Source organism: Spermophilus citellus, assembly GCF_964194105.1.
Source record: "Spermophilus citellus genome assembly, chromosome: 15".
Classification (NCBI taxonomy): domain Eukaryota; kingdom Metazoa; phylum Chordata; class Mammalia; order Rodentia; family Sciuridae; genus Spermophilus; species Spermophilus citellus.
In genome coordinates, this window is record NC_138195.1 from 63,821,181 (window position 1) to 63,847,527 (window position 26,347).

Sequence of the window (26,347 nt, forward strand, 5' to 3'; positions counted from 1 at the left end):
GAGAAATAAATAACACAGTGAAATATATACATGTAAAGATTCTTAGCACCATGCTTGGTGGACATGTGTGGCTTATTCTCAGCACCATGTGTGGACATGGCCCAGTGAGTCATGACACCTTGCTCTTCTTCCACTTTATTTCATATTTGTCATTATTCTCTTTGTTCCCTAGAGATTATGTCTCAAAAACCCTTGGTCATCTTTGTGAGAATTTGGAGGTGAAGGAGGAAGGAAGTTTCCCGGCTCCCTTCAGGGGCAGAACATAGAATACTGTCCGCTGCACAGTCACCTGACTCGTGTGTTTGCCTGACGTGTGCAGGGAAGCTGGGCCCTGGGGAGGCTTCCCTGATGGACCATGGCAGGGACAGAGCCCTTTGTGTTTAGTGTAAACTTTCCTGACACCTTAGTCAAGATTTTGCGCTGCTGTTGCTGCTGCCGTTGCTGCTGCCCCAGCCTGAATGTCCCTTCCCCCCACTTTGTGTCCTCTTGATTAATTGCTTGCTTGCTCCACTGAACCATGTGGGCCTTGAAGGCAGAGACTCTGTGGGCTTTGCTCCCTTCTGAATGTTCAGTGCTAAGCTGACTCACATGGAGGACACACACACACACACAAACACATGTTGAATGAATGAACTGAGATGACTGTGCTGTGCAAGAAATAAGAAGTTTAGTTCATGATTTTAAAAATAATTAAACTAAAAACAAAACTCAAATTCAGACTTACTTAGCTCTTATGGTTAAATGTTGGGTGGGTAACACATCACTTGGACAAGGCCCTTTTCTATCACAACTGACTCTCACACAGACCCCAAAGAACAACGAAAGGAGAGGTTTTCCTGGCAAGACTCTCACCCATGAGAGTACTGCTGCTCATTGGAGTGACCTCTGACGCTGTCTCTCCTCCAGAACAGGGACTGAAGGAAATGCTGCCCCTGGGCTGTGATCCCTCAGGGATCTGGGATTTCCTCTTGCAGTAGAATTAGGGCACCTCTTACACAGGCCTGGGCCTCAGGGGTGTAGTCTTGGCCAGAGAGGTCCCCATTCTAAGTCGGTTCTCACGGCTCCTCAGGCCTAGTTTCATCTCTCACCCAAGTTCCTCTGTCATTCTGCCAGTTTCAGGAAGGGGCTTTATAGGAAGGGGAACAATGGAGAGTGGGAGGATGATTGGAATAAGAATGGCTCGTCCTGTGCTAAGCACTTTCTTCCACTATCTCACTTCTCATCATCACTGTCTTGAGAGGGCACTAGCAGACCCCAGGCCATTGATGAGGAAGCATAATACAAAAAGTTACCCAAGGACAGCAAAGCCTGGGTGCCACACTAGACTGCACCCTACTGCACAGGGATGACTCAAGGATGCCCCAGGCATCCCCAAGAGCCTCTGGGGCCAGGTGGGGTCTGACTTAGTCATTTTCTTGCTTCAACCATCATAAAATCAAACAATACTTTTCAGCTGTTTTGTATAATTCTTGTTTCCCACAGATAAGCACTGGAGAACTGTTTGTAATATCACACATATATAATGAAGAAATCACATGGTAAGTATTTTGGAAATAAACACAAGTCAGTTTGAAGACAAAAAAAAAATGGTCTTGGGCATGTTATTTAACTTCCCTAAGCTCCTGTTTATTCATCTGTGCTATGGGCACAGTAATGTCTTGCTTACCAGGTGGATGAAAGGATCAGTTGAGACGATGCACAGAAAGTGCTTGGCCCTTAGGAGGCCCCTCAGGCCTGCCTGCCTCAACTCCCTGGCTTCAAGGCTGGGAGCGATAGGCAGTGCCACATACGGGGCCAGCCATAGTGCTGGTGTAGAATCCTGGTGCTTCCCTGCCATTAACACCCATTCCTGCCCTGTGCCCGCAGAGCACAAATCCCATGGTCAGAACCAGTTCTGTCATTCCCTTGCTATTTTCTGGGGTCAAATTCCGAGCTTCTTGAATCACATTTCTACTGAAACTGATGCCGTGAATCACAGGCCGCAATGGAAGTCTCTTGTTCTTCCAGAATGAGGATATACAGCCAAACAAAACAAAACAGAATGCTTCTAAAGGGATAAAGACAAAAGGCTGAAATCCAACATCATGAAGTTCAAGTTTCCAAAGCATGAAAGTCTAGGTGCAAGATTTTCCTTTTAATTTCAGAATCTCAAGCCAAAAAACAAACACAAAATTAAAAAACAAGGCAGTTAAAGATCTCCTTGAAAGACTGAAGGAGTGAGAACCTCTTTTTTTTTCTTTTTTAATGACCACTAAGAACTATCTTGGGAGTAACTGAGACATAAAATAGGAGAAGGAGGATAATCACATTTTTTACTTCATATTTTAATAGCTAAGCCTCACTCTGTGGCAACACCTCTCAGAGTCACTGCTTTTCATTAGTACCATCCCAAAATATATATTGCAGCTAAATGATTTTCACTTTGCCCATGATTTAGAATTACATTTATCCTGTTCCCTAATATTTTCCGAATAAGACGTTTTGTTCAAGTCTAGCCCATGGGAAGGGCGACCTTTTATGATCATTCTTGAGTTTTGGGTGCTTAGTTCTGATAAAATTTAAATATATTTCCAGAGAAAATACTAAATTGTTAAAATCATACTTTATAAAAAACATTCTGGGATCATTTGATTCCATACACTGTTGGTTTAAACTTTATCATGTGTGTATTAGTTAATGGCCTATATCAACCATACAAAATGGGGAAAACAAAGAATCTCCAAATCTCTGTTTTTGCAAGGAATTTCCCTTTGCTGGAGAGAGAAATTAGGAAGTCATAGAATGTTAGCACTATAAAAATGGAGAAACTGAGGAACCAAAGAAAGAAAATGCCAGTCTGAGACCACACAGTCTCTCCCCAATTCTTGCTAGAGGATATCTGTCAATGTGTTCTGGATTCTGTATGAAGAATTCAGCTGGGGCTGGGGATATAGCTCAGTTGGCAGAGTGCTTGCCTCCCATAGCTTAAGGCTATGGGTTCAATCCCCAGCACCAAAAAAAAAAAAAAAAAAAAAAAAATCAGCTTCCCTGGATTATTGATTACTGTTCAAAAATCTTCCTCAGTGGGAGCTCTAAGAACTTTCGGAGCAAGACAATCCTTCATTGTGTGTGAAGGTCCCAAGAGTTGCAGGATGTTAGCATTTTCAGTCCGACAAATGCAAGTAGCACTTCCTTGCTAGAGTGACAAAGGAAATTCCCTCATGCCTTTTCAAACACCTCCTAGGAACTTGATACCCATACTGCCAAATGGGAATTCTGGGATCAAAACAATTGAGAAGTCCTCACCCTCCTCCCTACCCTGCCCTTCCCAGGAACTTTATAATTCCTTCCTCATGAAACAATCATTCCTTTCTTCTTTTGGAAGTTCCCTGAGCATCCAGGAATAGCCATGAGTGATATTCACCCATTAACTAACTTCAGGCATATGGGGCAAGATGAAGAAAGAGACAACTAGGCCCAGTGTTTTCAGAACTCTTTAGCACAGCTACTCAGCTGCTAGCTAGTTACTTTGGGATGTGCAAGAACCTGCTCAACATTTTCCTTGACTTTTCAACAATCAATCTCCAGTAGGATTGCCAGCAGGGGTAGGTACATGCACAGCGTCCTCAGAGATCACTCTGCCCAAGAATCTCCTTGGAAAGCCAGAGCATAGGTGTTAAGAGTTGTGTCTAAAGTCACACAGCTGACTCTTAGTGGAACAAGACCTTGATCCATTATCCTTCCTCCACAGCTCAGAGAAAAACTTCCCATAAGCCACCGCTTTTCCAAGGGTCAACCCTGATTACGCAGCCAGACTGGCACAAAAGCCCAGCACCCACCATCTCATAGCTCTCACGCACCTATTGCCTGCTCCTGTGTGAATAAGGTGAGAGGGATTTTGCTCCAGGAAACCATGCTGATGAAAGATGCTATGAAGAGATAGAGAACATGGACTCAGTGTCTACAAGCTTCAGTTTTAAGCCAGCTTGATCTCTCCTCTTGGGCAAGCTACTAGCCTCTTTATGCCTCACTTGCCTCATTTCAAATTGGCGGCCAATAACAACCAAACTGTGTTATTTTTTTTAAAGTAGAGAGAGAAGAGAGAGAGAGAATTTTTTAATATTTATTTTTTTAATTTTCAGCACACACAACATCTTTGTTTGTATGTGGTGCTGAGGATCGAACCCGGGCGGCACGCATGCCAGGCAAGCGTGCTACATCCCCAGCCCCCAAACTGTGTTATGATGACTCAATGAGACAATAGTTCTAAAGCACCTGAAAAAGTGCCAGGCACATTATAAGCACGTGTCAAAGTTTCTTGTGCCTGCCCTCCTTGTTGTGGTCATCCTTGTTGTTGTCATCATCAACAATTACATTGTTTTTTGTTCCTCAGGATTAAAACCAGGGAAAGAAATCTGCATGAGTCAGAAAAGGTATGGGGGTGGGGCAACATAAGCAATAACCCTAATCTCATGGCTAATTTACTTTCTACCCAACTTTGAAGATAGATGAAATATATAAATTTTGGCACACTTTGGTAATAAAAATTAAACAAAACAAAGTTTACTTTTTTTAAGAGTAAGGAAAAGTTCCAGCTCACACCTCTCAATTAACTTTTCTATGGAACCATTTTAGCTATTACTCCGTGTGAAAGACCAAGGGTAAACAGGTAAATAAACTGTGAGTGCAGCCTTTCAAAGAGTTTTATTGGTGCAGTAGAACTGTCTTTCTTTCCATTTTCCTGGATTTCACTCTGTGATGGAAGAAGGCACAGGGCCAAAGTCCTCCTGGATTTACTGCCTTCCTACTCCCTTTCTTGTAAACTACCCCTCCTGGTTGGAGGGTCTCTGGTCTTCCACACTCTTCCTAGTGCCCTTAGAATCTGGTCAGTTGCTTTCTAATGAGGATGGGTGGAAGAATATATTAGGCCATGCTGATCCTGAGGGGACTGCCTCTCCCAGGTGAGCCAATTCCTAGAGATAGTAAATGACACGCAAGTGAACACACCTTTCATATACAAGTCAACTAATCCAGATCCATACCCTCAGGCACCTCTTCTACACTCCAGGGCACTATCCCCCAGCCCTAATTACCCCAGGGCCAGGTACCGGACAGCCAGGGACAGCCCCTAGGCTCCATCCTAAACCTGCTCACTTGCTTCAGCTGTTCCTTTCCAATAAAGGTCACATTTTTCCTGTACTCTGACTGCCTCCTAACCAGACCTGATGCTTCCCCACGTGAGTCCTCTGCATTGCATGCTGTGCCTCCTGGGGAACTCTTTAATAAAGATTCTACTGGCATTTTGAAAAGTCACATCCCAGACTGATTAAATCAGACCCTCTAGGAATGGGACCTCGGCATCACATTTTTTTTAAATGCCTCAAGTGATTCCACAAGTTTGAGAATGGGTGCTTTAAAATACCTTTATTGATATTTTCACAGTACACATTTCTAAGTTAAAAAAAAAAAATCTTTACTGTGGTAGTCGACTGCTAATGCCTGTCTTTGAACAAAAATTGCAGAGGATATTTTAACCTAGAATTTCACTCGCTCCTCTATCTCCTGCCACTTACATCTGCATTCATATTTCACTTACATAGTTATCCTTTTGGGAGATTAGATTTTGCCATTGAAAAAGAATTTACTCAAGACGGTGAGGAATTTTGGCAAAAAAGGGGTTAATATGTAGCCCAGTTGCATGCTGGGAATTGTAGTTCAAATGTAGTGCCTGGCCAGGGAGGCGCTATTAGTCTCCAAAGCAACACAGCGTCTCCCATTCCACACAGCCTGAACAGAGAGGCCTGTCCAGCAGCAGCTAATCCTGCAGAGGCCAGAGTCCCAAAACCTGGGATAAATCTCAGCCCCACCTTTCAGCAGCAGCAGGATCCTAAGCAAGCCTCCTAAACTCCTGAGCTTCTATGTTCCTCTCTGTCACTACAGGGGGAATAATAGTATCTATCCCATGGGATTGTTATGAGGACTAAGTAAGTTAATATACATAAAGTTAATATACATAAAATATACATAAATGGCAGCTGGCATTGAATGGGCATTGAATAAGTGTCAGCTTTCATTATCATTTCATTACCTTCCCAACATACCCAGGGCCAAAGTGCATTCTCTCAGACCGGAAGAGGTAAAAATCCCTTCCTTGATTTCATAGTTGGGGCATCAGAGTTTCACTGTCCTATGAGAAATTATCTATAGCTGTTTGTCTAAATTGTCTTCTTGTTGTTTCTCTTTAAAATCATGGAGTTGAGTTTGGGTGGGAAAAGGGCAAATGGTATTGGCTAGTGATCCTGACACACTCCATGGTGAGCATCCCCTGGTTTTGCTTGCCCAGGGTCCATTCTGTCTCCTGGTAGCAGCACCAAACTTTCCTTTGGGAACCGCCCCTCTCCCATCCTGTGCCCTCTTGGTGGGAATGCCAGTCAAGGAACCTGCTTTTCCATGGCAAATGCATGGGCACCTGACACAAGCTCAGCAGTAAGATGCTCTCCTTTGGGGAGGAACATGAAGGTAAGAACTGGTTGAACTGGACTCACCTGAGAACATTGTGCTCCCACCACCCAGGTCCCTAAGCTCTCAAAAGTTCCCCTATTTCTAAAGCCTGCTTGGTCAGCCCTTCCTTGGACTCTGGTGACATTCAATCTCGATGGCAATAGGTTCTTTTATACTTAGGTTGGCAGAGTCAATGTCACTTGCTACCAAAGTCCTAAGTGACACTACTTCTAAGTAACCTTAAAGGTCTGGCCCTTTACTTACTGCCCTCATCCCTCTTCCCTCATAATTCTGGTGGAACTAACACTAACAGTACTTGAATGCCTTCTTTGTGACGTGCCTTTCACCTGCATTAGTAATCTAATATCAATAGTGCAAAAATGGTATCGTTACTACTTTACCAATGTGAAAAACAAGGCACAAAGAAGCTAAGCAACTTGCTCCATGTTGCACAGAACAATATTCCAAAAGGACTAGTGATGCCTTCAATCAGTAAATGAAATTTATTGGAATTTATATCATTTTCCTGCTATTTCACAGACTTCTGGGGTGGGTGAAGATACTTAGCATCTTCTAATGCAGTTTTCTTTTCCTTCCTTCCTTCCTTCCTTCCTTCCTTCCTTCCTTCCTTCCTTCCTTCCTTCCTTCCTTCTTTTTTATTACAAATCATTTGTAACAGTTTATATCACCACCATACTCATACCTACAACATCCAAAAAGAAAGGAAACAAAGACTTCAGAAGGCAATCCTTGTGAGAAAAATATACTTCAATTTTGTATTCAAAAGCATCTATGTTTTAAAATTCTGCTTGTACTCATTAGATTGATTCCCCAACCAACTATTGCATCTGACTCGCAGCTTCAAAACCCCTGCTTTATTAAGAAAGCTGCTTAAAATGACACCAGTTTGCTAGTCCAAGTTTTTGCAAAAGGAGGCAGGGCCAGGCTTGATCTTTTAAGGCTCCTAATAATGATTTGTTTACTTGCACAATGTGTGTTTCCTAGGCCACACCAGCCTGAGGGGAAAACTGGGATCATACCCACGGCACAGGCTGTTCCTCTCTCGTTGCTTTCATTGGCTCTTCCAGAACTGTCAGCACACACCGCCCCCCTAGGACCCTCTTCCAGTCTTTTTGAAGATGGTCAGGGAACATTGCATACATGCTCCCAAACATCCCACCATGTCCCGTATTTTCCTTCTCTTTTGCTCTGGCTGCCTGTTGGGATCATTTGCCAATTCCTCTGATGTCTGAGGGGCTGTCACTGCTTCTTGGGCCACTAAAGTTGAGCTGCTCCTGGAGATGTCTGAGCCTCAGGCTAGATGAGGACACTTTGTCTCACCTCTCTACAGTGACTGCAGGTACCACTATGTTCTGCATAGTCCCCACATGCAACTCAATGGTGCTGCAACCAAAGAGAACCCACCTCTTGTTACTGGGATCCTAGTTGGTTCCTTTTACTCCCCTCAAACATTATACATGTTCAAGAGCAGTGGGCTGAAAAGAATCTTCATCTTATATTCATAACCACTCTTTCTATCTCCAGTTTTGGGCTTTGTCATTGGGCCAAGCATGGGTGCTGTTACTCTCACCTAAAGTGGCAAGTTCTTTCTTTCCTGGGAGGCATCTTGGTTCCTTCATATGGCCAGTCTCTTGATGTTGCCAGTCTGTCATCCTGCCCAGAAGTGCCTACTCCCAGAGTGAATATAGACACCAGCTAACCTTATTTCTATATGAGAGTTTTGCTTTCCAAGTACCAGGAGTCACACATTCAGAATTCAAGTTGGGCCGGGTGCGATGATGCACACCTATAATCCCAGCAGCTCAGGAGGCTGAGGCAGGAGGATCTAGAGTTCAAAGCCAGCTTCAGTAAAAGTGAGATACTAAGCAACTCAGTGAGGCCCTGTTTCTAAATAAAATACAAAATAGGGATGGGGATATGGCTTAGTGGTCAAGTACCCCTGGGTTCAATCCCCAGTACCAAAAAAAAAGAATTCAAGTTGGAATTGTGAGGATGATCATGGTGGTGATGGTGGTGAACCTCTCCCATGTATCAGACCGCATACTAAACACTTCAGATATACTATCTTACTTAATTCTTTCAACAACTGTATGTGTTATGTACTATTACTATCCTCACTTTGCAGAGGAGAAAATTGTGGCTTAGGAAAATGGAATAGGTCCATTGTCACACGGCTGGCAAAGTGCAGAGCCAGTCCTGGAGCCTGCTCAGCTCCTCCTCTATGGCTTGAACTGGGCATTGAGCCAGCCTAGGCCAAGCCTCCCAACTTCCCTGGGCTTCTTCCAGCACCGCTTTCATCCTGTCTCCACCCCTTTCCCCAGGGCAGCCTCTACAGGTAGGTTGCCAACCTTATCCGAAGGCCTCCAAGTTGATGGAAACCTCTAGGCTTGCACCCTCTGCGCTCTCCCCTGGGCTTCCCAAAGGGGCAGGATGGGAGGTGTTGTCAGTAGTAGATTCTCCTCCAGGATCCAACCCCAGACCTCCCCAGCCTGTGGTGAAGCAATTGCCGTCCTCACTCTAACCCCTTCCTCACGTTCATTCTGGAGCCTGTTCCCAGGAAGGCCACCAGCATCCTGCCTTACATGGTTAAAATTTTGCCTCATCTTGGTGGGTGTTTTAACTGAATAAAAAATTCAATTCTGGGATTTAAATGCCATAGAAAAAGAATAAGTTACTGTCTTTTCAGAATGCCCATTGTGATTTGTCCTTAGAGTCCCCCTCCTCCCCAATGATCCTTTTTCCACTTGAACTGACAGACTGAACTGCCAGCTGCAAAGTGAGTAGTGTGGGTATGATTTCTTTCCCTCATTCATTGCCCTCTCAGCTTTACCGAGTCAAAAATGAAAACTGCTTTACTGTATCCACACCAGCACAAGTCAAGGGCTTCAAATGTATTTGAAAGTGAAACACAAAGAGTGAATGATCCCGTTTGACTCCACCAATCGTATTATTAACCAAGCATCTGCCATTGTTTCCTGCAGAATGGTGGATCCACCATTAAGTATTATGTGCCTCAGTTTCCCCATATGTAATATGTAGGGATTGAATCCAAGGTCTCAGAGGTCCCTGAAAGTTCTTGGGGTCTTTGTTGTATAGTTATAAAAACATCATTTTAAATCCGATAATTGAAGGGGTGCCAATGTGAATAAAAACACCCCCCCCATAAAATATTCACCATGCAATTACTTTATGGAACAAGTTTCCACTGTGAACTTGCAGCAGGGTTCAATTTACCGAAAAGTCTGATTTGTGGCCAACTTTACAGTTTTACTATTTAAACTGAGGTTTGCTCATAGGTAATGATGTCTAAAATCACTATCATATATTCTTTCCTCCACAGAACCTTCGACAATGAAAAAGTAGTAGAACCCATTTTTAAATCATGACTTCTTTTGGGATGAGGATTTTCTTCTATTTCTCCATTAAAAAAAAAAAAAAACATGTTTACAACCTCCCACGGGGAGGGGGGCGGTGGGACTGGCTCAGTGATAAAAATCTACTTTTGAAACATATATCAGTTATCAATACCCTTCTTAGAACTCTGCAGAGGCTTCCCATTGCTTGAAGATCATGGGAGACCTTTGCATGTGCCATGTCCACCACCTGAAGTGTTCTCATCACCCCCTTTCATTCCTCCTTAGCTGGGAACTTAGTTCAATCATTGCTTCTTTTTTTAAAATTAATTAATTTATTTATTCTAATTGGGTCTATATGATAGCAGAATGCATTTTGAGTCATTGTATACAATTGCAGCACAACTTTTCCTTTCTTTGGTTGTATAATATGTAGCATCGCACCATATGTGCGTCTCACCTGTTCTAGGGTAATGATGTCCATCTCATTCCACCATCTTTCCTGTCCTCATGTCTCCTCCTCTTGGCCCAATCACTGTTCCTCCATTTTCCCCCATGCCCACCCCCCATTATCCCATTATGGATCAGCATCCACTTATCAGAGAGAACATTTGGGACTGGCTTACTTTGCTTAGCATGATATTTTCCAGTCCATCCATTTACCTGCAAATGCCATAATTTCATTCTCTTTTAATACTGAGTAATATTCCATTGTGTATATTTACCACAGTCTCTTTATCCATTCATCTGTTGAGAAAAAAAAATCAATGAGGTGAAGAGAGAGCCTACATTTTGGGAGCATATTTTTGCCACATACTCTTCAGATAGAGCACTAATCTCCAAATATATAAAAAACTTAGAAAGTTAACACCAAAAAAAAAATTGATAAATGGGTTAAGGAGCTGAACAGACACTTCTCAGAAGAAGATATACAATTGATCAACAAATATATGAAAAAATGTTCAGCACCTCTAGTAATTATAGAAATGCTACTCTAAAAACTACTCTAAGATTTCATCTCACTCCAGTCAGAATGGCAGTTATCAAGAACACAAACAATAACAAGTGTTGGTGAGGATGTGGGGAGAAGACACACCCATTGCTGGTGGGTCTGCAAATTGGTGCAACCACTCTGGAAAACAGTATGAAGATTCCTTAGAAAACTTGGAATGGAACCACCATTTGCCCCAGCTATCCCACTCCTCGGTCTATATCCAAAGGACTTAAAAAACAGCATATTATAGTAATGCAGCCACATCAATGTTTATAAGCAGCTCAATTTACAAGAGCTAAAGAGTGGAACCAATCATTGCTTCTTTGGGGGATGATCCTCACTTCCTTAACTAGTCAAATCTCTTTATTATAACTCAGAGGTGCAGTTTCAATGGATTTGGAAGAGCAGGTGGTTACCAGGAACAGACTGAGGTGCTACTGTTGCATTCCCAGGCCTGCTGGTCCCCTACTGTCTGTGTGCACAGTACTCTCCAGGCCCTGGGTTCCCAGCAATGTCTCTACCTTCATGGAGCTTTCAGACCTCTGGGGTAAAGGGACAGTGGTCAGATAGAGAATGAACAGGCCTGCCACTGCCCAGCCCTCAGAGCATATAGAGAGGGAAAGGAGGGATTGGAGGTGGAGGAGAAGGATAGAATAGCAACACATCATGCTCTGATAAGGATGAGCTTATTCCATAATCACACATTTTCTAAAACAATCCTTTTAATATGTTCAGTCTAACAAGCAGGAGGAGAAAGGCAGTGGCCTGATGTCTGCCTTCAGCAAGTAAGAGGACCAGGGGACGGTTTTCCTCCTCTTCTAACACCTTAAGGGTCTTCCACCCTCTTAGACTAGACTATCCCACCCTTGGCCAGAGCTTTTTAATTTTTCCTCCTGTAAATGGATTTCCATTTTCAAAGGTGCATCTTTCTTGCCAAGATGGACAGCAGTAACACAGCCCACCATTTTCATAATAATTATGGGGTGTTTGTCCTACCACCCCCATTTGCAGACAGATTCAACTGTTTCCTTGTCTATAAAATCAGCTAAATCCCAGCAGAACTGGCATCTCTGAGCCAGATCTCCCCGTTCTTAGTCCAGCGTTTCCCCCACAATATCACAGCCTCCTGGGCTGAGCCAGGCCTTTTTCAAGCCCCAGAAAGCCAAAGTTGGCTGCCTCCTGCTGGCAGGGAGTTCCTTCCAGGCCTCTGATGCTCCTGCCAGAGAAGGGAGGGTGCGAGAAGTGAGGAGGGTGGATTATGCGCGGAGGCAGGCTATGCTTCTATTTCCCTCCCTCATGGTGGAAAGAGGGAATGGATTACGCCTGGGGGGTGGGGAGGGATTATGAAAATCAATAATTCATGACAGTTGATCCGTGTCAGAAAAGTATTTACCCACCTTCATCCCCATGAAAGTCACATTCTCCATGTGTTCAAATTTGTCTTTCAACAGTGCCACCAACCAGGTGGACTCAGTAAGAAATATCAAGGTTTTAGCCGAATGCAGCGGAGAGTTTCATTTAACTTCATTTTTTCCAGCCAGGGCTGGCTCTGAAGCTAGTTTTTCTTACTAGGTTGTTTGCTACATGAAAAGCCAATTCCCAGAGGTTCCCGAGATTGCCGACATCCTATGCAAGATGACTGCTCCCACCCACCCGCCCACCCACCCACTAATAAGACATAATGCCGTCCTATTTTTGGTAACAATTAAAGGGCCTCCCGGTGAAAGCAGAAAGCTGTTTATTTTCTGTTACATCACTTCGCTTTGCCTTCGAAGGCTGGTCTGTGCTCAGTGTTTGCTGGTGATGCAAGTCGGCTCTCTTCCTCCAGCAGTTGGATCGCTCCCATCTCACAGCACCTCTCAGGTCTCTTCCCCCAGCAGTGCACTGCTGGAGCCAGGAGCAGCTCACGAATCAGCCGCAGGTCCCTGTTTTGAAAAGCAGAGATACAGAGGCAGAGGAAAAGGGTGGACTCCTATGTGACCTGTTCTTAGAGCAAGACAATCACCAGCTGAATTCCAGAAGCCCTGTTCATGTGTGGGGATATTTTTTCGACTGCATGGAATCAGAAAGAAGCAAAAGGATGGGAAATGCCTGCATCCCCCTGAAAAGAATTGCTTATTGCCTATGTCTCTTATCTGCGCTTTTGCTGACTGAGGGGAAGAAACCAGCGAAGCCAAAATGCCCTGCTGTGTGCACTTGTACCAAAGATAACGCTTTATGTGAGAATGCCAGATCCATTCCACGCACCGTTCCTCCTGATGTTATCTCATTGTAAGGCCCGTAAGCATTTTGATATCTAATTTACGATTTTAAAATTCCAGCCAGTATATTTGGGGTTTTGTATGTATTGGTAGGAGGGCATGGAAAGAGAGGTTCCTCTTGCATGCTTGGCCATTTGACAGTGCTAACATTTTGCTGCATTTCAAATTTTTGATTTTTATTAGCTGCTACTGGACATGCTTAGATCTGTACCCCCCCTCCCAGCCCTGAACATTAATATGAGAAACCTGTAGCAGATTCATCTCTCTTACTTCAGCTAGGAAGGAACACAATCATACTTCATAAAATAGTGTTAAAATAGTGCCTGTTATGTTAAACTGGATTAACATAAGGTTTGTTCTGTGTGTGTATGTGTGTGTGTGTGTGTGTGTGTCTTTGTGTGTCTGTTTGTTTTTTGTGTTTTCTTTCAGATCCTTTGTGAGATCTGGTTTTACTGAAATCTCAGAAGGGAGTTTTTTATTCACACCATCGCTGCAGCTCTTGTGAGAAATATTTATATCATGACTATTTTTAATATGGCATTTATTTGGATAAGCCTTCTAGTAAAATGAGTTCGATATTAATTTTGTTGCATGTGATGATATTTCTGAAAAGAAAAAGAATATCAGTAAAGTGAGGGGTAGATGGGTTTGTTTGCAACTTCACACCAATAGTGCAGGTTGATTCTTGCAATGGTAAATTTGCTAACCTGTAATACTGTGTGCTTTAATGTCTATTTATGAAGTTGCTAGAATGTTGCAACAAGGATCCCAATTCCATTCCACTATTTTACTTTCATTTTTAACTTGGGAACTTTGGTTATTTTGCCCTAGAGTTCTTGCATTTGTCAGTACAGAGCCCAGCATACCATATGCGCTCAAGATGTTGTCTCCCGGGGATCTGGGGCAGGCTGCTACTCTGTATGATTTACCATGTGGGGGAAAAAACTTGGTTCTTTCTAGGTAATTCCTTAAAACATCCATTCTTGAGGGACTGCTTTCTAATCTCATCTAATTTATAACTAGTGTCCCTAAAAGGCGGGAAAGAAAATATTAACATAGGATTGTGCAAAAGATTATTCTATGCTATATGTTTTGAGTTGGTCACAAGGGAGCCACATATTCAGCCTATGCCTGAAAATATCCCCAAAAATAATATTTGACTAAGAAATCAGATCTCTTCACAGGCATAACGTAACATGTATAATTTGTTCTGATGTGTAATATTTGGCAATTGGAGTTCTAGTTCTTAGAGCAGTATCATGAGGGGGTCAAGAGGTCTCCTGGTGCTCAGGTATCAGGCAACAGACTTGAGTTGGTAGCGAGGTGGTTACAAGGGAGAATTAGTCAATTGCCGATCCACTGAGTTTGTGGTCTATTAACTGCATGATTTGGGACCCAAGTTTTTTGCTTTTGTATGTGGGGGCATGCTGTTTGTTTTCTTGCCTTACTTGGCTACTTTGGCTGTTTGAGATTAGGTACACACGGGAAAACAGCATGGAATTGAATTGGAAAGCCCTATATTTAAATCTCACCCCACTACTCACAAGAACCTAGACATGTAGTCTTTTGAAAAATCACTGAATCTCACTGAGCCTTAGTCTCTCTATCTGTAAAATGGAGATAATAAAACATACTTTGAAGGGGTGTTAACAGAGATGAATAAGATTCAAGTAGATAGAACTCTTGGCATAGGGTATGGCAAATGTTTACAAGTTTTAAAAATGGTAGAGTTTCAGAATTTTACATAAAACTAAAGAGCTAAAAGTCACTCGACCTATTATTTTGTCTGAAATCCTCAAACTGGTTTGATCATTTCATCGAATTTACAAACTTGATCAGGTGTTCTTACATTATGTAACAAGGTTGGCTAATGTCCTTCCCCTGGCTAATGTCTTTGAGTGATTAACAATTGAGTAGATCATTCCTTAAGGGTTTATCTGTTTGATTGATGGCCAACTGTGTGCTTAGGGGAAATGTTAACATATCAAACCAATCCAAAAAGATAAGACTCTTTTTAGTACAGAGAGGGACAAAATCTCTAATGCTGAGATCCTTTCCTAAGATAAGAATTCACTGTGCCTGAGAAAGTGATAAATTGTGCTTATGTTGCTCAGTGGTTGAGTAAATACTTGGCTCATTTAAAAAGCCTCTTTTTGAAGTACTAAGGCATCTCCCTCGCTTTATTGAGAAGTCTCAGTCACACAGTTTCTCTCACTCTGACATACAGGGGGGACATTAGTGGTGACACAGAAAGCCTGGGTTGATCAGCCTAATCAGCTACCACCTCTCCACTTTGTTTTTGTCGGGAGAGTCCAGTCAACACAAGCACAGATGCTGGACAGTGTTATAGAAATAGTTACCGGCTGCTGCAGGGTAATGTGCTTAAACGCATTTAGAATCACAGAGGGAAGCCAAGTCACTGGTTTTAAATAGCCCACACCGAGTGTGTGCCATGCCCCTCTGTCCCATGCTCTGAGTTCCTATGGAACATTCCAGCCCTTATTTCTAAAAGCAGTTCAGGTTTCAGAAATAACAAAAGGGCGAGTAATCTTGCCCTGTACGTCCTCCGTTAACTCACATTGGCTAACGTCACCACGGTAGGCTCGTGCCATGCTGATCTTGGGCAGAACTCTCAGGGGTCAAAGTTTGTTTCTGGTAGTGGCCAGTGAGATCTATGTGTTCTCCATCCTTCCTGCCCAATGTTCTCTGCTTTGTCCTGCCCTTAAGAGAAGGTTGAAAAACCGATTTTCACTGAGTAGGAAATAAACGTGAGCTGTACCATGCTCATAACAATTGTGGCGATACATAGATCATAGAAAGTGTCCTTCTGTGGGATAGCACTATCCAGTGCCCTGAAAATCCCACATGGGCTGTCAACCTGCCATTGGAACATGGAGACCAGGGGCCACCAGATCAGGCCTAATGAGTTCTAATGGTTCTTGTGACCATGGATCACCAAAGGGTCCCATCATATCCTGTAAAGAGATAAACTTCAGAGTCAATTCTGCTTCATGAATGTTCAAAGGATGTTGATTTCTTACTCTTTCGGAAAGGAAAAAGATATGCCCCATTTCTATCACCCACCTTAATAATCTGATCATTTTATTATGACCCTAAAGTGCTTTTTCAGACCTTCTGTAGAAGACATGATGAGAAGTACTTTTTTTGAAATGTCAACCTTGGATATTAAGGAAAACAGATACGATACCTCAAGTTCCACTCAGTGTTTGGGAAAAAATCCTGGTAGGCCATGACTGGCAGTTTGTGTTGGAGAACAAGGAAAAAAAAAACCCACACTCTGAAAGAAGAAGAGAAAGAATAAAATGATCCAATAAAAACTCATCAGATTAATTGTACAAAACTCCCTTTTCAAAATCTCATTTATGGTTTAAAAAACAATTTAAAAAAAACGTTTCTGAAGCAAATGCAATTTTATTCATATTTTTCATATGGCCAGTTTTGAAACCTCACCAATGAGAATGATTATGCATTCTAGTTTGCTCTTAGAGAAAGAGTGGTACTTTCATTGAATGCAATTTAGAGAAATGTGTTTTCACACATTACAGCCCTGTTCCTTCTCAACTACAGATTGAAATCCCCAGTGAAGCAGGCTCACATCAGAAGTAAGATTCAAATTTATGAGGCTAAAATGTGGCCATGTTGCCATTTGTTTATAACATATTTTAATGAAGTAGGCCCCAGAAGCCCCTAAGAGGGTTCTATTTGCATGAAGTGAATTCTAGGATTAGTTTTAGTATCACATTTAAAAAAAAAATCTGTAGGAATTCAATATGGATATGGTCAGAAAGAAATTCTGGTCTTGTTTGAAACAGAATTGATCTTTCTAAGGGGAAAATAGTATTGTTTTAGAAAATTAATCCACTCTGAATACATAAGAAATTAAAAACTAATAACAAATAGAAAAGCAAACATCATGAACAAGAGAAATAATAAGTCCATCTTTATTAGGCTTTAATCATTGGATCCTTCAAAATATTCCTTGATTAGAGAGAAATATCCATGACCTCTCTTACCTTTATAGCAACTACTATCTTTTTCTATTTCTCTTGCATTGCAAGTATAAGAAAAATTTGGTAATCTTCAATGACCACTCAAGCCAGGCTTAACACCTACGAGGGTATTAGAGGAATTATTAGCTGGTTTATATATAGATGAGCACATTTGGGTTTGTGCCCAGCTGAGGTCCTCATATCGGTGGATTGCAAAAGAAAATTTCAGTCATGAAGACTGTTTTGTCTACATTTTGCCCAGTGATCGATAGATTGATCAACTTTTTTTTTTTTTAAGTATTGAGATTGAACCCAAGGGTGCTCTATCACTGAACCACATCCCCAGTCCCTTTTTAATTTTATTTTATGTCTTTGAAACAGGGTCTTACTAAATCACCCAGGCTGACCTTGAACTTTCTATCCTTCTGCCTCAGCCTCCTGTGTCTCTGGGATACAGGCATATGCCACCACTCCTGGCTGATTTTTAACTTTTTAATTAACTAATTCATGTAACTGTGTGAACTAGTTCTGTACAAGGAATGTTTTCTCTGATAGAATGTTTCATCCTCCCTGTTATTCAGGCAAAAAAAACTAACCAGTCCCTTCTCCCTCATGATCCACTTCCAACTGAACAAGTCCCCTCCTGCTCCTCTTTTCCCGGGCGCTGTACAACATACACAGTGTCCACATCACCCCAGCCATCTCCATTAGCGTTACCTTCTAATTCATTCATGGCTCTTGTGCTTGGAAGTCTTTAATGGTTTCCTGGGAACAGGGAGAGTCTGAATACAGGAGTTGGTGTTAATAGCATTCAGCTCCATCCTATCTGTCCAGAGTTAATCACTCCCAACATCTACACTAAACCCCACCTGCCATATACACAACCTCCATCCATTCTTATCAGACCGAATATCTCACTCTGTGACCTGTTTTTTTCATATTCTGAAGACTTCACTGAGGTCTCTATACTCTCTGCCATTCATGCCATTCCGTTCATCTTCTGTCCTGTGTCTGTCATGGAGGATCCTCAGTAGGTTGTGGCCTAGTGATACAACTAGACATTATAAGCCCGGACATGGTTTCCTATATATTCCTACCTGATTTCACATGGACTGACAGGGTGGAGGTCCTAAAGTGAACTGTGAGCAGTTATTTTCTGGCTTCAAACTTCCTCAGCAGAGAGTTCCAGAACTTCAAAAGCAAAGCATCTCAGTCTTTCCTGAGATCCACTGCTCGAATCTTTTTTTACCTACCCCAACTTCACCTTTAGCCTCCTCTGTTCTAAGTTTGGCCCTGGAGGCTAACTAGCCTCTCTCCTAAAAGGGGTGAATGTTCCCTTTTATCTTGCCCAATGGGACATCCAAAGGGAAATGTTAGTTAAGCCTCAAAATGAAACAAATTTATTAACACAAAGATAATTTCCTTGTTGACTTATTTGCATCAACTCAGTTAAAACAAGTATTTATTTACTGTGTAGTTGCAAGCAGTAGCAAAATGAAGGCAGAGCTTCCCACTTTAGCAAACACACTTTAGAGTTCTACTGTGCAGCAGGTACAGTGTTGGGCTTTGTGAGGAAGTGACACAATGTCACTCCCCACCCTGGTCCTGCAGCTCCAAGCTGGTGGTGATTCCTAAAACGGTACATTATATTTTGCCTTTATTTGATGCCCTGTGTTCAAAATGATATTCAGTTGATTGGCGATAATAGTGGTGCTTAGCAGTTTTTATGCTGTGGCTAATATGGGCTATGGAGCAACTGCAGGGGCTTTTTGACACCAGTATGGCTGCCCCAGGGGGGTTAGCAATGTGGCAAGTGGCGAAGAACATGTGGGCTTTGTGGTCAGATAGCTATGGGATCCAGTCCCCGCTCTGCTGCTTACTAGTTGTGTGTCTTGGGGCAAGTTTAGTTAAGTTTTAATATCTGTACAAAATGGGGAATAATCATTGTACCATTACACAGAATTATAGTCAGGATCAAAAGAAGACACAGTTCCTGTAACTCAATAAACATTAATGTTTATTATAGTAGCTGAAAAACACTTTAATTTGAGCTCCATAACATCAGATTAGTGTCGGCCTATACAATCGGGGTTTGCCTATAATCCCAGCTTTAAAGTTTTTTGGTTCTACACACTGTTCTCTAGCAGAACCTGCTAAAAAAATCTTTCCTTCTAATACTTCTCACAGGAAACCTGAGCTCTTCCCCCCGCCCTGCCCGCCTTTTTTAGTGTAACCTTTTCCTTTCTTCCTCATGAAAAAAATAACTGGCACCACATTTTGTAAAACGTGTCAGATTTTGTTTAAAATAATTAATAATAGTCTTCAGATGAGTGGTCCTCTGGTAGGATGGAAAGAGGCATGAACTAGAAGTTAGGAGACATGGATCTAAAATCCAGTTTGACAACGAATGGGCTGTGCACATCGGGTAGGTCACAAAATAACCCAGGGCCTCGGGTTTTATATCCATAAAATACCATAGATAGAATAAATTATGGTTCTCAAACTCAAATGCTAGATAAAGAAGGAGGCAGTTGGATAGGAGACAATAAGGAGTGATTGAGATAAACCAAAGAAGATACATCATAGCTCAAAATGATGTCCTAGGTCCAGCTGATTATTGAGGATGAGAATGTAGTGCCTAGGTACAGGACCATTATCTTCCTACTTTTCAAGGGAAGGGAGAAATTTGGAAGCAGATTTTTCAGACAGGATGAAGACCAAACACAACATCAGTTGGCATTTGGAAAGATTCACATTCAATTATATCTAAAGATCTCTTCCTATCTTAAAATTCTACTGCATTATACTTTATTCTACAAACAGGGTTGCTTTAATATAATGTAGAAAATGGCCTTGTTAAAGAAATGGACAAAAATATTTTATCAATTCTAGCAACCTATTAAATTAGATTGGTAATTGAAAGAGCCTCTAACACAGAATTGACTGTTATAAAGTTATTGTTAGCTGGCTGGGTGCAGTGGTGCATGCCTATAATCCCAACAACTGGGGAGGCTAAGAGAGAAGGATCACAAGTTCGAAGTCTGCTTTAGCAACTTAGTGAGACCCTGTCTCTAAATAAAATACACACACACACACAAAAAGGATGAGGATGTGGCTCAGTGGTTAAGTGCCCCTGGGTTAAATCCCTGGTACCCAGAAAAAAAAAGTTATTGTTAGCTGGGCCTGATGGTGCACACCTGTAATCCCAACAACTCAGGAGGCTGAGGCAGGAGGATTGCAGGTTTGAGGTTAGTCTCAGCAACTTAGATCTTGTTGCAAAATAAAATATAAAGGACTAGGGTTGTGGCTCAGTGGTAGAGGACCTATGGGCTCAATCCTTAGTACTTCAAAGAAAGAAAATAAGTTATTGTTAAAATAATAATGAAGTTCACAATTTTATACAGTCCAAAGGAACTCTATAATTGCTGATGATAAAACAATTTTTCAGTATCTGTCTCTTGGGGCTAGGATTGGAAAGGGATGGTTTGGCCCATTTATGTAGCAAGATGACAGGTGTTTGCCAGAATAAATACAATTAAAAAGCAACAAATATCTAAACACTACAACCTAAAATGTATACATACAAGCAATCCTTGACTTATATAGAGAATTCCTTGTGAAGAACCATAGAGTCTTCCCAGCTGTGCTTCCATGGCTAAGATTTCTGGGCCCTTATTTGAGTATCGTCTCTGCTCCTAGTTTATAAGCCTCACAATCAGACCAGGCAAGGTTTGGTCACAGGTATTGGTCACTTTTGTATTGCCTACTGCTAGATATTTTATGCATCTCATTTTAAAAATTTCATTATCATGATAATCTTTTGAGATGTGTATGATTATTCCATTTTACAAATAAAGCACTGAGTCCCAAAAGGATTACGTTACCTCCTCAATGTCACATCTCTAATAAGTAGCAGAGATGGAGTTGAAACCATGGTCCTCATTTCTAACCACTTCTGTTTATTTCCTCCTGAATGCAAATCAGAGGGCTTGACTTTGCATAGTTTTGTTCTCCAAATCAAATTCCCTCTCAAAGGGTCAACCTCTGCCATTAACAAGGGTATTCAGGGGAATGTGTCCTGATTCCTGGAGACAAAGACTGAAAAGAAGTTTCAAAAGCCCTTTGAAAGAGTGGCAGCGTTTCTGGCTAGAACATCTAGTTTCCCTAGGTTTCAGCTCTCATTTGTATGTGTAAGCTCTGGTCTCCTTGCTTAAAAAGAGAGAGACAGACAGACAGAAAAGGAAAGAGCAAAAGAAAAAGAGCTTGTTTACTTTAAAGTTACACCTTAGATCAATGTTCTCTAAACTTGTCCAGGAGAACAGTTGTCCTGAAAGCATAGAGTTCTGTGCTCAAATTAATTAGGGAAGCTGCACTTTCCATCCCTGCACGGCTATTTACAATGTGCTTTGGCATAGAACAATCTCTGTAATTATGTAAAATTATTCCACTTTTCTTAACTCCCATAGATTATTGGTTCTATGGAAGATACTCTGGAAATAGATAATGTGATATTCATTTTTATTTATTAGCTTAATTATTTATATTCATGTTGACCTAGAGAGGCTAGATAGCCAAGCACAGGCAGGTAGAAAGAATCCCATCCTGATGCAGACATTAAACCACCTGTCTCCGTATAAGGAGCAACTTGAAGCATTTTGTTAATGTGGAATTCATTGATGTGGTACCTGGGAGTTGGGCCTCACCACCACCTTTTTAAGTTCCTTGGCACACACCTCTTCCACAAGGAACTCTTAGTAGATACACCATCTTTTGGAGGAAGTTTATGATCATTTATAGCTCATTCCAAAGGAAGAATCCTCCAGGCTTAAATGTAGGCTCTTTATCTGAAGGAAGCTTCCTTTGGAAGTGTTTCCCTGGGTATGATCCATGGAATGTTTGTTAGTGTACAGCTCAATGGTTAAAGGGTCCCATTATCAATAAGATTGGGAACCTGCATATTTAATTCCCTCGTGAAAAATCTCAGTTTACTCAAAGACACAGAAGACTTGCATACCTAAGAATCCCGATTCACTTCTTTAACATACTCTTCCTAAATGTATCCACCATTTTTTTCTGCATGTGAATCTCTCACCCCTTGAAGATCTTGTATTCCAGGGCATATGTTCTGGGAAATATTGGGCAAGGCTTTTCTGGATTTGCAACAGGCAGTGGTCAGAGCTGAGGGGACTACAATGAGGAACGTGGCTTCACTCATGGCTACTAACTAGTCCTGGTGAGAAAACCTTGTCTGAACCTAGGATCCAGCTCTGCCACTTACAAACTTGAAATTACGTGTCTCCCCTTGGTTTTCTTTATGTTTTAAGTAAAGATTATAAAGCCTACATTATAGTGTTCCTTTGAGGAATAAAATGAGATGTCAAACTGCTAAAGACAAGGCCTGGCACAGAACAGGCTTTAGATAAAATATAAGTCCCTTGTACTTGATGTCTCAGGACCAGAGATAGAGGGTGATTTTTGTAAAGACAGGGGGAATGTGAGTGTTGGCAAGTTGTACCAACTCCTAGAAAGAAAGAGTTTTGACTGTCTTGAGAATAAGTAATGTTCTATAAAATCAAGAGGTGAGTCCATACCATAGATAATCCTGTAAATTCTAATCACGGCCCACCACTGACAAAAGAAGTGACCTTGGTCAAGTCAACCTAACCTCTGCTGGCCTTCTGTTTACTCTTCTGTAAAAAGAGAATTTAAACTACATCTCTCTGAAGTATCTACCTCTTACATTTATGCAGAGCCAAATTAAGGTTAATTCCAATCAATCCAGATTGAAGTGGTGGCAGACTGCTTAAGGATCAGCCAAATTATACTGAAAATGTTTGTCAAGGATAAGAGTCAAAAATAACTGTCAAATAATGTCCTTGTATGATGCTTCCCATTTCAATGCTTTCCTGTCTTAGGAGCATATTTAAAAATATTCAAATGTAAATTACTCACATGCCACATGCACTCAGAATATGTGCATTTAACTAAAGTGAATCATCAGCCTGTTATTAATTGTCTTTCAACCAGGCCTATTCTTCTGAATAAAGGAGAATATTAGTAACAACCAGAGGGTCTGAATCATTTAAGCAAGGCCAGTGCTAAACAAGTGAGCCAGCTCCTCCAGGTGTGCCCCATATCCTCCCACAGCTATAACCTGTGCATTTTGTGCTCTTTCACTTATATATACACATACATATACCCAGACCCATGGATCTGGGTGTGTGCACACTAGTGTTTGTGCACATTCATGTTTATACACACTGCCCACAGCAGCCAAATACCCTGGATAATGCACATCAAAGTCTTCTTGATCAAATGATGACATCACTGGGCCTCAGTTTCCTTAGTGATACGACTAAGATCTTTTGCTAGCTCTAACGTCTAAATGTCTCAGGGCTGACATTTTATATCTGTGCTCTTTGCTTGTCTTCACAGAAGCACTGGAGACATACTCATATACATTATCATGCAGACTTCGTAGAATCCTCCAGGAAGTCTTTTTGTAATTATAATTTCCATTTTAATCCCCATTAGAATAGATTCACCTGCTTAATGTGTTCACATAAAATAAGTGACAGCTACAAGCTTTGATGGTCAGTTCTCTATTCCACATCCAATCAATGCAGTCTGCAAATGACAAGATGTTGACTATTTACTGTTCTCGTCTTCATCCAGAGTAGTTTTCATGGAGTGGGGGTTGAGGGATTAAGGGAGAGTTCCCTGAATCATCTCCCCTCCATAGCCAGGAGAACCTGCTCCAGTGGAAGATGGGGCGCAGGCTTTTCATGGGCCAATGACCATTCTGATGCTAGTCAAGATGTTACAGGTGAATGGAGAGGGTCCGAAGGAGTTGTATTAGAGCCAGAGAACCTGGCACAGGACTGGATGAGCAGCCTGGTTTGAGACAATGGGAGATTTTTCTCAGCAGGGATCACACTCTCCTCACCACTCAGCCATCTGCAGAGCAGACTCTTTGACCCGTCGGGAAACGCCATGCCCGCTCTTCCATGAATGAAGCCGGCAATGCTCTAAGCCCAGACTCACATGTCTTTGGAATGAAAGGGAATTCAGAAATCATCTAGTTTCTCCCCTTCATTTTACAATACAAGGAGGAGAAGTGGCAAGCTCGAGACCACAAGAGGTGAGAAGCCAGGCCAAGAAACCACTTAACGGGCCTATATTAGGCTTGGCACTGACACGTGGGCCTGCCCATTGCCTGTGCTCTTGTGGACCCCGTCTTTGGCCTCTCAGCTGCCCCTGGGAAAGCCTTGGCCTTGAGCCCTATAGCCAGATCCTCCTTAGACCCTCTGCTCCCTCATTCACATCTCTGCTGCTGACCCCAGACTTCCTCTGAACTCCACGCAAACCATGCTGCCTGCTTTTCTCTTCCTTTTAAAATAGATTCTTCTGGTCCTGGTTTTCATCTAACCAGGAACCCCTAATACCCTTATAGGCTTGTTGCTGAGATGTTGTTATTGATGAAGAGAGGAGAGCCACCCCCACAGGACATGGGATATAGACAGCTGGAAGGAGTAACTGGAGTTGGGGTTAACAGACATTTTACAAGTTGCATCCTCTGTTCACAATGTAATATGAATGATAAAATTAAGAAAGTTTTTTTTTAAGAATTCCTATCATCAATAGGAAATTTTAAAAATATTATTCTAGGACTGTGAAATAGCTTAGTACTAGAGTACTTGCCTAGCATGTATGAGATCCTGGGTTCCTTCCATCCCCAGAACTGGAAAAAAAAATGATAATACTAAATGTTGGTGAGAATGTGATCAGATAGGCATTTCCATACTCGAGAGTTAGGCATGTAATTAAAAAAAATTTTTTTTGTAGCTGTAGATGGACAGAATGCCTTTATTTTATTTGTTTATTGTTATGTGGTGCTGAGGATGAACACAGTGCCTCAGGCATGCTAGGCAACCGGTCTGCCACTGAGCCACAGCCATAGCCCCTGGGCATGTAATTTGATAAAGTTAGCAATAAAGAACTGAAGACTTAAAAACATCTCTAATCCAATTGTGCTACTTTTAGAATCTATCTTGGGTTTATCCTAAGGAAATAGAGATAGGAAAAGTATTTTTATATGAGGATGGTTATGGTAGTGTTCATGATAGTGAAGGCTGGAATCAGCAATAAGAAAGTTAAATCATGATGTATTAAAATCCAAAATTACTAAAGCTATATCTGTTAAAACTCCATTATTGAGACATTATTCAATGATAAAATAAGCAAATGTAAAGGACACAAAATAATATTTTAAAAATTATCTCAACTTGGACAGGGGACATAGCTTAGTGAAAGAGCACTTGCTTAACAGGCATGAGGCCCTGAGTTCCATCCCCAGTATCACACACACACACACAAAAAAAACCTCTATAAATATCCCCACGTATGTACTTTATCTGTCTTATGTATATGCGTATAAGTGCCTGTGGGTAGTATGATAATGATACTCTTTATTTTACTATTTAAGCCTTTCTGTATTTTCCAGAACTTCCACGACCAGCATTCAAGGTTTTTAAATGTTTTACTTACAAAATACAGATTGATATGATGTGACTTGGGACTTCCATGTGACTTTGGGACTACTCATGTTGATTAATTTCTTTCAAAAAGGAATAATTATTTAATTATATGTCTTGAATTTATATGAGCTGAACAGTGTTGTGGCTGTTCACCACATGGAGGCATTACGTCATTATGTGACCTGGGCCCTATGCTGAGAGGCCACCCATTATGGGAAGAGGGTACTGAACTAGGGGCCTGGGGCCACTTGACCTTGAGCAAAGCCCTTAGTAGTGGCCTCCTGTCAAATAGATATCAATACTGGCTCTGCCACTTTCAGAGTTGTTCCAAAGTCCAAGTGAGATCATCCAGGGAGGAGGCTATGAAATGTAGGCTATAGGATGGCACTAACCATCATTTAAAGATGAGCTAGTGCCTGCCTGGCATCGATAGTTGATATATACAATCTTTCTAAATTTCCCTTCTGATGAGGAAACATACATGGTTGTAGAACACAAAAATCCTCCCCACTTCTCCCACGGCCCCTTTTCTTTACTGAATTTAAAAGTATGTAGCCCTTGCCAGAAGATTCAGATAGGTCACAGCACATCCCTGTCTACTTCCACCCTAGGGGGAAATGCCTGGCTTCTTCCCAGAAGAGGAAGTGGCAGAGACTTGACATGTTCCCATGGGACCAAGGCAGAGGACAAA

The 26,347-nt window shown here is 41.7% G+C and overlaps 1 protein-coding gene across 3 annotated transcripts in view; it reads left to right on the plus strand.

The window, feature by feature from the left end:
• Positions 1-12,651: 12,651 nt before the first annotated feature.
• The window catches only part of LGI1 (leucine rich glioma inactivated 1), a 33,880-nt gene continuing 20,184 nt past the window's right edge, over positions 12,652-26,347 (plus strand). Inside the window, exons 1-2 of one of the 3 annotated variants that reach the window (XM_081266949.1) lie at positions 12,652-13,119; positions 13,539-13,610. In XM_081266949.1, coding sequence (XP_081123075.1) covers positions 12,905-13,119; positions 13,539-13,610 — 287 coding nt within the window. In that variant the 5' untranslated portion in view covers positions 12,652-12,904. The remainder of the gene's footprint in view (positions 13,120-13,538; positions 13,611-26,347) is intronic. The other 2 variants (XM_081266951.1, XM_081266950.1) reach the window with 2 other exon arrangements.